The 12,459-nt window shown below is 47.1% G+C and overlaps 1 protein-coding gene and 1 long non-coding RNA gene across 2 annotated transcripts in view; one reads left to right on the top strand and one right to left on the bottom strand.

Annotated features, from left to right (window-relative positions):
• Positions 1–1,287: 1,287 nt before the first annotated feature.
• The window catches only part of adamts10 (ADAM metallopeptidase with thrombospondin type 1 motif, 10), a 53,061-nt gene continuing 41,889 nt past the window's right edge, over positions 1,288–12,459 (bottom strand). The window contains exons 19-26 of the mRNA XM_040034963.1: positions 9,965–10,045; positions 9,715–9,878; positions 9,498–9,624; positions 8,267–8,396; positions 7,817–8,021; positions 6,949–7,125; positions 5,804–5,969; positions 1,288–4,037 (exon numbers count right to left, since the gene is read on the bottom strand). Of these exons, the coding sequence (XP_039890897.1) occupies positions 3,928–4,037; positions 5,804–5,969; positions 6,949–7,125; positions 7,817–8,021; positions 8,267–8,396; positions 9,498–9,624; positions 9,715–9,878; positions 9,965–10,045 (1,160 nt within the window). The 3' untranslated portion in view covers positions 1,288–3,927. The remainder of the gene's footprint in view (positions 4,038–5,803; positions 5,970–6,948; positions 7,126–7,816; positions 8,022–8,266; positions 8,397–9,497; positions 9,625–9,714; positions 9,879–9,964; positions 10,046–12,459) is intronic.
• On the top strand, positions 8,640–10,588 carry LOC120735559. The gene is made up of 2 exons (XR_005696299.1): positions 8,640–8,767; positions 8,864–10,588. It is a non-coding gene; the product is annotated as an uncharacterized LOC120735559 (long non-coding RNA).

The raw sequence follows: 12,459 nt of genomic DNA, 5'->3' as shown, positions 1-12,459 counted from the left end.
GGCCCCTGGAGCCTATCCCAACTGTCTTAGGGCGAGAGGCGGGGTACACCCCGGACAGGTCGCAGGGCTAACACACAGAAACGACCATTCGCTCTCACATTCACACCTATGGGCAATTTAGAGTTTCCAATAAACTTAACCGCACTAACTGGGTGTCTTTGGACTGTGGGAGGAAGCCAGAGCACGCAGACATGGGGAGAACATGCAAACTCCACAGACCTTCTTGCTGTGAGGCAACAGTTCTAACCACAGTGCCACCGCTGCCCGCCTCTATCCATAAGAAAGGATATGTACACTAGCCTGTGTAAAGCTCTTTGAGTGCTCCGTCAGAGTAGAAAAGCAAGAAGTAAGTAGAAAAAATATATCTATATAGATAGATATAGAGATATATATATACACGGTGGCACGGTGGTTAGCACGTTTGCCTCACAGCAAGAAGGTCTGTGGAGTTTGCATGTTCTCCCCGTGTCTGCGTGCTCTGGCTTCCCCCCACAGTCCAAAGACACCCAGTTAGTGGGGTTAGGTTAATTGGAAACTCTAAATAGGTGTGGATGTGGCAGTGCGAATGGTTCTCTGTGTTATCCCTGTGACCTGACAGGGTGCACCCTGCCTCTCGCCCTAAGACTGCCCCCCCCCCGCTACCCTGATAAGCAGAAGCAAATAACCCCAAGATCTCTCTCTCTAGATATAGATCTACAGAAACTGAGAGGACGCTTTGTTCAGATTTCAAACTGGTGTAAAATGTGTTCTCACGAGTCATGTGGTTTCCTACATTACATGCTTCACTGAGTGAATGGGATCAATAAAGTTATTATTGATAAAGTTATTATTATTATGGATCTGCACAGGAGTTTTTTATTTAGACTTGATTATTGTATTAAACCCTGAATTGAACACGAGGAAAATGGATGGATGGAACTTCTGCTGAGTTAACGCTGCTGTGGCGTTCTTAGTATTAAAGAATCTGAGCAAACTCAATTTTCCTCGGCTTTAAATAAATAAAAATGTATCATAAAAATATCGAGAAACTTTCACGTCACCATTTTCGTTATTTTAAAGATCGGTAAACGAGTGAAGTCTCACTGAGACAAAAGGAAGAAGTTCTTGTGTCAACTTTTCCGTGACAGAGGGCAGATCCAGAAATAGACGAAGTGACGATCTAAACCTCGGGCGGGATGACACGCGGTGATATTTTAGTCCAGCTGTGTCATACGTACAAATATGGATGACAGATTTGATGACGGAAACCTAAAATTCTAATAAGAAAATAAAGAAATCCTTACAATCAACACTGCACCACGTTTAATCATTTTTAATATTTCCTTTGACAAAAGATTTACATGGGGGACAAATGGATTCGTCTTCTATAGTATTAAACAATATACAGTACATGTCATGTTATAATTAGCATGTGTAAAACAGAATAACAAACACTGAAGCTGTCCCTCCTCTTGGATCAGGTAAGTCGGGTCTGCGCTCTCGTCATAGCTCCACAGTTACACCTGGTATCAGTGATGTCGATGCAGGGGAAACGTTCAGCGTCTGCCGGCTCTCCTCCCTGTCGGCTCGTGCACGCGTGCCAGCGGCGACGCCGTCGCTTCAGAGTTCGATCATTAAAAGCGATTTAGACGTGAACTACATCTGTGACGCTAACCTGCGTTTGCACCGTGACACAATCACGTGTGCGCAGCTGACGCGATGGCGAGTCGGTACCAGGTGTAAATGAGCTTTAACGGGATTCTCTGCAACAATTACGCTCTCAAATGTTACAGGTTATACCCGAGTGCGCTTCTTATAAATATACTTAGTGTTTCTCCGCACTGATGATTAGCAGGGTAATGTTTGAGAAGCTGTGCACAGATCTCCAAAAGTCAGTTTTCTGAATATCAAAATGTTTTGTTTTTCAAACGATCCACAAACGTGGTGAGCTGCACTTTGGGATTTGAAGGCGCTGCACTGAAGGCTGCAGTCGAACAGCTGGAGGAAAAAAGGAAAAAGACGAAGGAAACGTTCCTGCTCCCTGCTGACATGGATGGGAAGCATGATGAGGTCACGGAAAGATGTGGAGGAGGATTCATGGCAGTGGGCTGCCTAATGCTGGGCAGGCGGGTCTACCGTGCTGGGACACGTCACCTGCTCGGCCTGATCCTGCCGCGTTTTCTGCCGGCTGTGTAAAAAAGGACTCATCTGCTAAATGAGGTAATAAAGACGCACCGGAGCTCTTATTACAGCTGCTACGTAGACGCTTCCCAGGAAAGACTGACTATTCGACCGCAGCCCGAGTAAAGCAGCGTTACGTATGAAAAATCAGAGGAACCCAAACGCAGCGCCTGGCAGGTGCAGGACCCCAAGCAGCTGCACGCCACAGGCCACCTCTGCAGGTCAGTACTCAACACAAAAGGCTCAAACGGATTCTAAGTGTTTAAACCGGCAACAACAGTGAAGTGATAGCACCATTCAAAACCAGAGCACCACAGGAGAAAACAAAAAAGGGAAGAACAATTAAAGACGTGCTGCAGCTTCCTCTCATTGTGATGACATTTAGCGTTACGTGGCGCTGCTTTCAGCTGTGACCAGCGGGGACTTCTGCGAAGAGTCGAACCACAGCGGGCTTTCAGAGCACATCACATGTCACGCTTATGCCGTCAGATCTGATGAATCATGCTGAGCCGCAGTAGGCGGCATGATCTGTAATATAAAAGCAGCTGAAGCTGCATTTGGAAAAGTGGGTCATTAGAACTTGGTGATGCATGAATCCTGCTCTGCAACGGGGAAGACAATGCGAGCCTGTGGCTGGCGCGCTCCCAGCTGCTGAGAGGGTGACATGACCACACGTGAGCTGAGAAATGTGATGTCAGCGTTGCTCCCACAGGAGTCTGAACGAAGGCTTAAGGCCGCCTGTGAATCGCGCACCCCTGCGATAACAACGCTCTCTGAAAGGCCGCCTGGTCAGGTGTCTTATCTCATCCTCGCCGTGCATGTTCCCGCAGGCAGCGCTGGCTCACCGTGACACGCCGCGCGCTCTGACGAGTGGATTTTCCTTCATTTGGATCCTTCGTGGATGAAGCGCCGTCGAGAGAAGCGATGTCGTACAGCCGAGGTGATTACGTTTAAGCAAAGTAACCGACATGGCAAGACTGTGGCATGTTCACCGCGGCGAGACATTTATAGTCTCCACACAGACATCAAGTCACACGAAAACGAACACGAAATACAAAAGTCCTCAAACTCTTTGTGCAAATCGGACTCTGCTCATACTTCAGCTGAATAACAGCGAGGACTCGATGAATACGCCGACACGGAACAAAGCAACGACATAAAAACGACGTGGTCAAGTAAAAGCTATCTGATAACATAGACGCAGATGATCTACCTGCAACCATATTCCTTTTCTGTGGGCGGGGATGATCCGGAAAATAATTGTCTTTACAAAGCGGATTTCTGAAAAACGACTAACTAAGCAAATATCACCGCCTAACACAGAGGTTCAAGAGCTAAGGCTAAACTTTTCGGGCACTCAAACAAACAAGCGGGGTTCAAAAGTACTGCAACCAGTCCTGTGGCCAAAGAGAAATACAGTAGCACCAAAATATTAGAATAAAGGGAAAGTTTAGAGAGACAGAGAGAGAGAGGGGGGAAGGTAATCTCAGTCTCTCTGCCTCTCCGGGTCTCAACAGCCTTCCCTCCAGTGGAATGTATGAACTCAGCTCGGCCCGGAGAAGTGTCCGATCTGGGTCCTGGCTGGAGAATAACAGCTCCTCCGACCAGATATAGGACCGGGCGTCCGTGTGATGGCGTCCCAGTTAGATCCCACGCTCCTGCGACGGAGGCAGAGTGAGGGGTGCTGCTATGAGGCTCAGTGGGAGGGTTTCAGGCTTACTGTGTGAGTGTGCAGGACCCAAAGATGGATGCCGGATGCTCGTGGAGTCAGTGTCCCTGGCACGTCTTGCAGCACATTTGTCTGAAATATGGCCGGCTGCAGAACTTGAACCTGAGCACCAGGGGGCAGTAGGCCACAGTGTTCACATCTTTGCACTCTGAGGGGGAGACAGACAAAAGCTTGATTGGTGCGTCATCTTTGTATGTTCTCACCGTTCAGCCCGACTGCTTAATGCGTCGGCCCTGAAAGCTCAGTCGCACTGCAGTTTAAGAAAACGCAGGTAGAGAGAAAAACGCTGCAGAAGTGTTTTTCTCTCTCGCACTAAACAATCCTTTGTTTGCGCCTTCTGTCGTCTCAGCAGCTGGTCCGTCGTTAAAGTCTTTATAAAGGATTTATATTTTATTCATATTCTGTCTCCATCTATTGTGTTTTATTCGACTTCCTTCATGCTTTGCGTGCTTTTGCATTGTTTTTCTATTTGCTGGTGTTGTCTAAAGTTGGAGTCTTCAGCGGTCCCCAACCTTTTTTTGCACCACCGACTGGTTTATGTCCGACAATATTTTCACGGACCAGCAGACATCTATCTGCTTAGCACTTTTATTTTTGTTTTTATTTAAGTGTTGTCTGACAGTATGTTTGCACTAAGTACCGCAGCAATTTCCTAACGTTGTAAACCTGCTCAACATTTGGCAATAAAACCCTTTCTGATTCTGATTTAAGGTGTCGCAGATAAATACAACAAAATCAAAGCAGCACCAAAAAAAGAAGATTTATTTATAACACACGGGAAAATACCCGGGGAAACCGAGTTAACGATAAAAACTTTTTTTAAAAAAGCGCTAAAAACCAATAAAAAACCCTGGAAACCATAAATGTCACACCCGAGCCTCAACTCTGGCAGCCCGGTACCAAACGACTCACGGCCCGGTACTGCCCGGGGGTTGGGGGCCGCTGGTCCACTCGCCCTTAGCACGATTAGCATCTCTTTTGATTCTGATTCTTGTTACACTGAAAATGGTGTAATCCGATTACACCATGTCAGCTGGTACCACTGCTAACTGGTCAACCAGTTTAACTTAAATGAACAAGATCAGCACAACAGACTGAAGCTAAACACAACAAGCGAAACTTAACTCGGGTGCTTTCACTTAAATCTACACAAGACAAATTAAATAAATATATTTTAATGCTCGTTGTTATTTAAAGTTGTGCTGCAGTTTGTTTATTATTGTTTATTATTGTTTGCCACCCCAAGCCCTACTTCCTGTTTCAGTTTCTGGTTACTTTGAGTCAAATTTATTTTGCTTAGTTTATTGTTTTCTTCCTCTTTCGTGCCAAGTTTGTTCCTGCGAGTCCGTCCTCCCAGGTTAGGTACTTCCTGTTTTACTTTGGTAGTCCGCTGTGACTTTGCTGTATTTCTGCTTCACTCGTCTAATTGTTTCGCCTCGTTACCTTTTGTATTTAGCGCCTCATTCTTCCCTCGCCCTTTGTGTAGTCGTCCACATTAACATATACTTACTAATGTTTCCGCTCGAGGTGAAAATGTTTGCTTGTGTTTTTGGAACATATTATGCTTTAATTTTGCATTTGCGTCCTCACACCGCTGCCACGTTCCCCACAGCTCATCGTCACAATTTCAGATTTGTTCTTTAGGCTTTTCGTTACTAAAGCACATAATTTGTTCCAGTTTCTTGAACAGTTGAAAGGCTGAGAGGTGCAGAGGAGGGATGACGGACATGTTTAACTAAAGATGTTAAAGAACCAGGAGGAAAAGATTTATTGATGTACTGAAGGAGGGTTAGTGTGACAGGAGGACAGGGTGAGTGGACGCAGATGATTTCCTGTGGCGACCGCTAAAGGAAGAAGATTCGTTTTATTCAACATTACGTTGCAGGACAGCCAAAGAAGGCAGGAAGCTCTCACCTTCAGGGTTTTCTATGCTGACGGGCAGACTGGTGTCACATTTACTCTTGCACTGCTGCATGGCTACAGGCCGCTGATGATCCAGACACTCGTTGGAGGGCTGTCCCGTGTGGGTCAGACACTGCACCGAGCGCATCTCCTGACCCAGACCACACTTTGCAGAACACTACAGCACAAAGACGCATGTTTAGAGACACAATGAATCCTGCGCTTACAACTGCAGTCATTTCACTGAGCACAAAGACATGCGTCAGATGGATATCGCCGTCAATATTAGTGTATGTGAGAGACAGTACGAGTGTACACAGGGCCACGAAAGCGTTCCTGATTCCCTGTTCTTTCATATTTGTCTCTCTTACATGTTTCAGATTATCAAACAAATTTTAACATTAGTAAAAAAAATAAACAAAACACATAAAATGCAGTTTTTAAAGGATGATTTAATTTATTATGGCAATAAAAAGCTAAACCAACCTGGCTTCATGTGAAAAGGTAGTTGCTTGAGTTTCATTTCTGCGGCTATAACCAGCCCCGATTACTGCCAGACGTGCCGGATTGAAAAACCACTTAAACTGAAGCTGTGTGACTGAAGCAGGCTAAAAGACACACAACAATCTAAAAACACAGTCTGGAAGTTTTGGGACTGCAGTGAACCACGGTGAGAGCGGTGGTGAACCTCGCAGGCCTGCGTCAGTTCAACTCAGAGTTCATGATTCAACAATCAGAAAGAGACCGGGTCGACGGCGCCGATGGGAGAATGGCTAAAACAACAAAATGAAGGTTTTGGAGTGACTCTGGCGTGTCCTCAAACAGGCGATAAAAAAGAAACGCTCCGACGTGGATGAATTACAACTATTCTGCAAAGAGGAATGGGCAAAAATTCCTCCACAGCGATGTGAAAGTCAGATATCGCAAACGCCTGATTTTGCAGCTCTTGCTGCTGAGAGTGGCACAGCCAGGTTTAAGGGCTCTGTCACATTTTCCCCCCTAACGACAAAATCATAATTTAAAACCTGTATTTACTTGGGTTGTCTTTGTCTACTATTAAAACTCGTTTGTCTGTCTGAAACATGTAAGTGTGACAAATAAGCAAAAAAACGAAGAAATCAGGAAGGGGCCAATATGTTTCCGAGTCTGTGTTTTACCTCTCCCCAGGGACCCGTCACCCACTGAGGGGGAGGGCAGCGCTGCAGGTTACAGCGGACCCTGGAGGTGGGCCGACCATGTTTTGGACACTTGGACTCTGGCAGCGTGTCGCCACTCTCCCCACTCTTACACAAAACCACGCGGTGCCTGTAGCCAGGGCCACAGCTGGGGGTGCACTGCAGAGAGAAAAGGAAAGAGAGAAAACATCAGGCAGGAAGGCAGAGAGAGGAAGCCAGGCGAAGGTGCAGCAGGCTGCAGCTTGTAAAACCGCAACTCTCTCAGCAGAGGGCAGCAGCTGTACAGGAAACAAAGCTGAGAAACTAGCGAGTTCCTGTAAAACAGCTGGGCATAATTCCTGCCATGGCTACATTACATAAGACGTCAGAGAAAAGTTGAACCCGGACTGATTTCTGACACTATTTAATTCAGTTTCAATTCATCCAGAACTGTGAGAACAAAGTTTCGTTCCAGGAACAAAGCAGTGAACAAGAAGGACTTTTTATACTGTTGTAGTTAAGCAACAACCAACAAGACGTGTCGCATAAGAGAGTCACGGCGCTCCGACAGCCTTAAACTTCCTCAAACTAGCTGTCACATTCCCCTGTGACGGTTTTAGCAGCATGCATTCGTGAGTGACGCTGCATGTTCAGAGCTCCGTGCCCCTGTTGTGTATTTCAAGGCTAAGGTACTCTTACTTTCTGTGCTGGCAGACGTTTGGGTTTCTTGGGTTCAACTGGAAAAGAAACGACTGCTTCATCCGAGAGGAATTTCTCAAACTCAGGCATTGCTTCAAAATCAGACACGAGCTGCCTAAAAAACACAGCAAGAGTGCTCTCATGACGGGAAACGCTCAGATGGCCGGCCTACCTCCGACCAGTCCAGGGCCAGCCATTCAGGGGGGCAGCTGTGGTTGTTGCAGGGCTCAGTGAATGAAGGGCGAGGGGGGGTGCAGGCTGAGTCGTCCAGGATCTTCTCCTCCGTTGTGGAGATCCTCCTTTTGCATAACACCTCCCGAGTCCGCAGGCCGCCGTTACAGCTGCGGCTGCACTCTGACCACTCTCCTGTCCACCAGCTAGGAGATGTGTGGATGTGTGTGACAGTGTAGTGACAATAAAAGCAGGGAGATGATAGCATAAAAAAGCAGAGCACAGGTAGAATAGGTGCAAACGTGCCAAGCTAATAAACACAAAACAGCCCAAATCATAGAAAGAGTAACAGGAACCTAAACTGGAACCTGCAGTTTTAGACAGATATAGAGTACACAGTGATAACAGACGTTTCAGCGGAAATCCAGAAATCTCATGTGAGTCCACTCACGTTGGGGAGCACGGCTCAGTGTTGCAGGATCGTCTCTTCTCTTTGGGTTTGCTCTTCTTGTCACAGAAGTGGTTGTAGACGGCTGACTGATCCGCCTGCTTCTTACACACCACCTGCTGGATCTGCATACCTGCAGGCAAAAGCGTCTCTTATTAACACGTTTAAGGCGTCGACCATAATCATTTAACTCAACTCGATCGATATGGTGACAAATCACAATAACAGTCGTCTCAAGGCGCTTTATATTGTAAGGTAAAGACCAGCAACGATCAAATGAGCCCCTCTGAGCAGGTACTAGGCGACAGTGGGAAGGAAAAACCCCTTTAACAGGAAGTGACCTTCAGCAGAGCCGGGCTACCTGCTGCGAGCGGCTGGTAGGGAGTAAACATTGTCCGATCCAGCGTCATATTGTACACAGTCGTGTCTTAAATGCTCGTTTAAGCTGTGAAAGCCAGGGAAGTCTACTTTATAACACGTCTGTGTAGGTTCTCAGTCATCCAGGTGATGTTTGCCTCCTTAGACTTCAAGGTGAAGCTTCCACAAAGAGAGCGCAACAAACAAAAGCAGCTGTCTGAATGTTTCCTTCTATATTCACAGCCTCCACGCCAATTCATCCAGAGGGAAAACAAGTTCTTATCACGTAAAGCGAAATGGGTCATTAACTCACGAACGCCGGGGAGGAAAAATAAAAGTTGGCTACTTTTATGATACTGCTGAAGCTTACGGAGATGTGCTCCAACACCTCTGGCTTCGACTCCAAGAAAACTCCAGTGTCTTCTCCGGGTCAGCGCTCGCCTACTGGGATTTATGCCGCGGGCTTGTGTGTGTGTTTGTGTGTTTAGAGAGAAACACAAGCGTGCATCGGGTCAAAGCTCCTGACCAAAACATTCTTTGTGAAATTCTTTCATATTTGTTAGATGAGGAAATTCAGATTACTCTCTCGAGTCTGCTGGAAAAACAGGAGACGGCCGCGCACCGAGCAGCTACTTAGCTTAGCGTAAAAACTGCAAACACGGAGCCGGTCTGAGGTCGAGAACACGTCGCACGAGTGAAACAAGCAATCATGGCTTGTGTCCTTGAACGCCAGTGTATTTGTGATTTCATACATTCAAAAGCGAGTTAATCCCAGCAGCTTGGTGTTTGCGTGGTGTTGGAACAAGTTCATCTAACATTAGCAGCAGATTATTTTAGCTACAACCAGGTGCAGCCGGGGAATCGAGCCGCCGTTTACCTCCAGCGCAGAGAGCTGAGCAGCGAGACCACGAGGTGTAGTGCCAGGCAAAGCCATTCAGAGGATCCCTGCTGAGGGGCGGGTTGAAACGATAGTGTATCCCTGGGTTTTCTTCCCTCACCAGCACCTATACGAAAAAGGAAAATTCAAGCTGACTCACTTAGTGTTGCCTCCTTTTCAGAAGGCCTGCTCGGAGCGTCTCTGCTCTTGTTCTTACCATGACGAACAGGGTGATGTTTGTCGGCCCCAGAGCTTCGAGACTTTCCGGCCCATCGGCGGGCCGCCTGTAGTGGAACGTGGTGCCGGCGATATTGAACCTGCGTGGCGTGTCGATGTTCAGCTTCCCATTGATGAAGTACTGATCGCCTTTACTCTTCAGTGCTGGGGTGCAGTGACATAAAAGATTATTATGTGCAACGACTTGTTTTTAACTACTTGCATACTAATCTAACAGGGCATCGTCTTACCAAGGTAGTTGAGGGAGATGTTGAGCTCCTGTATGTGGATGAACACGGACCCTTTGGGAATTCTGACCACCTCTTCATAACCTGAGACACATAAAGCCACACAAAGTCAAAAGGTGAAAACTGAGCGAATGAGCTTTATTCTCCCAGGATCACGGGAGTGATGCATAAGTAGTGTTTAGCTTCGTGGGACGCCGATGGGCTAAGCAGAGGCTATAGATTCCAGCTGCATTCCTGGGCAGCGGTCCTCGGCTCTTTGCTCGAGAGCGAGAACTATGCCAAGAGCCAACTTCTCCTCTCCTTTTTCCTTCCATCTGTTTTGGTCTCTTGTCCCCTTTTATGCTCGTCTCACCTCCAACCGCTCTCCCACTGCTTTCCTCGGATCTGTTCTGCCGTGAGGCCAGCAGTCCGGCCGATGCAGCCCTGTAAATAACTTCAGCTCATAGAGGAAGAAGGAATGAACAAAAGAAGAAATAAAGTATACCCCGTGACCTGAGAGTGACCCAGCTCCGGGTCTGTAGGAGGAGATGCTTACTTGAAAAGAGTGAGAAGCATTTAGCCTCAGACAAAGAGTAGCTGTGTGGTAAACAGAGAGCAAATGATCTGTGCAGCACCTGGACCCGGCTTCCCACTGCCTATCACAACCAGGCCGGCAGTGAGGCAGGTAGACTGGCCGGAGACTTGAAATGTCTACAAATGTGCCAGTGCCTTTTTTCACCAGCAGTCCGAACACATTCAAAGGAATCCTACTCATCTGCCCGGTACAGTGAAACGGTCTGACAGGAAGTCATAGATTTAGGTCCCACATCGTGCTCCGCAGCTCTACTGGAGGTCAAAAGCTCCACAGGGAGCCCTGAAATCACCGAAACAGAGAGGAAGAGAAGCACTGCCTGGAGGCTGAAGTTTAATGAGATCAAAATCTCGCTGTGGACACGACTGAATGATTCTGCTACTCATAACTCTGCCGGCGACCAGAATAGGCCGTCCTGTGCCTGCAGTTTGAGTTTGGCTGGAGATGAGAACATGCTGTGATCAAGTTTGTGATTTTACATTTAAAATCCAAGTGAGCCACATCTGCTGGTTGTACTGATAAAAATGTATAGTGCCAAAAAATCTGTAGCCACGTTTGTCCATGTGGCCCCAAAGGTGTTTAAACCCCATCAAACACCTTTGGGATGAACTTCAGCACCGGCTGTGCTCACAGTGCCTCCTTAACTGGTCTGGGCACATCTGCAGACTGCTGCAGCTGGTTCTGAAAACCTTCCAACAAAATGTTACAGCAGCACTCATGGTTTTGAAATATGGTGTGCAACTACCACTAACAGTGCTTGTTCTGTAGCTGCGCTGTTATTGCACAGATTGGAGTGGGTGGTCGACCGTGGCCCCTCCGCCTGTATCGTCCTTTGCAAAGACACAGATCAAAAGTTGGCTCCAGCTGCAGGGCAGCATCACTTCAGCCTCACTAATGGACTTTCTTTTTTTAAAGGAAACAATAAAGTGAGATATTTTGAGGTTAGTGGATCCCTCGGCTTGGGGTTGACAGGCTGGCCTGGCCACTGTGGTTCAGCTGCCTGCTCAGGGTGTGTCCCTGTGAGGGGGTGAGAGGCGTTGACAGTTGGGTGAGAGACTCTGGAGTTGGTGTTGTGGGGAGAAAGTAACCCGAAATAGATCCGTCGGCAGCAGGACCTCAAGCCACGCTGGCCGGACCTGACCTAAATCTGTCTGCCACGTGTCCCTGGGTGGCCAGTGGATAAATGCACCAACATGTATGTAGTGTATGGTGTATGCAACATACGATTATATCTGCACGTTCCTTAAGTGTTTTCCAGGAGTTTTGCTGTGCGTCCGTATGACCCTGGGGTGGAATTCGATGCAGATGTGACGTTTGGTTTCCTTTTACACGTCAAAACAACGTCCAACTACTTTTATTTGGCAGCTGGCCTGTGCTCTGTCTTAATGCTGCGACACCTTGCAGGTTAAACCCACTGAGTCAACATTTTGTTATGAAGGTATGCAGATGACATGCAGGCATATCTTTCTGAAAACTCACTTGAAGCTGATGGATGGATGCATAGACTCCTGTGGCATTCATATAAAAAGTTAAAAGAATATCCAGGAATTTATAGACTTTGTAAAACAGGAATTGCCTTTTTCCCCCAGGTGCTAATGATAAGTGACTGTTACAATCTGTATGGCCAACCGAAAGTCTGGAGTGCATCAACTCTCACCTCTATGTGTAAACACATCATTAATCTCGAAGCATTTATCAGACAAACTCCGACTGCAACAGGTGCTGAAATAAAAGATTGCGTGTGGACGTGATGTAGAGTTTAGTTACCTTTATCGTGTAAATAACCCTCGCAGCACGCTGCTGTGAGCAGTTTGCATGAGAACAGACAATTAAATTATATATTTTGAAAGTCTGGGATATCCTAACTCACACCGCAAGGCAGCTTTCCAAGGTGCACTCAGACTCCAGAGCGTCCAAATGTGCACAT

This window comes from Simochromis diagramma, unplaced genomic scaffold, assembly GCF_900408965.1.
Source record: "Simochromis diagramma unplaced genomic scaffold, fSimDia1.1 OVJJ01000816.1, whole genome shotgun sequence".
Taxonomy (NCBI): domain Eukaryota; kingdom Metazoa; phylum Chordata; class Actinopteri; order Cichliformes; family Cichlidae; genus Simochromis; species Simochromis diagramma.
The sequence above is the reverse complement of the archived record's forward strand: the minus strand, read 5'-3'. Positions and strand labels throughout refer to the sequence as shown.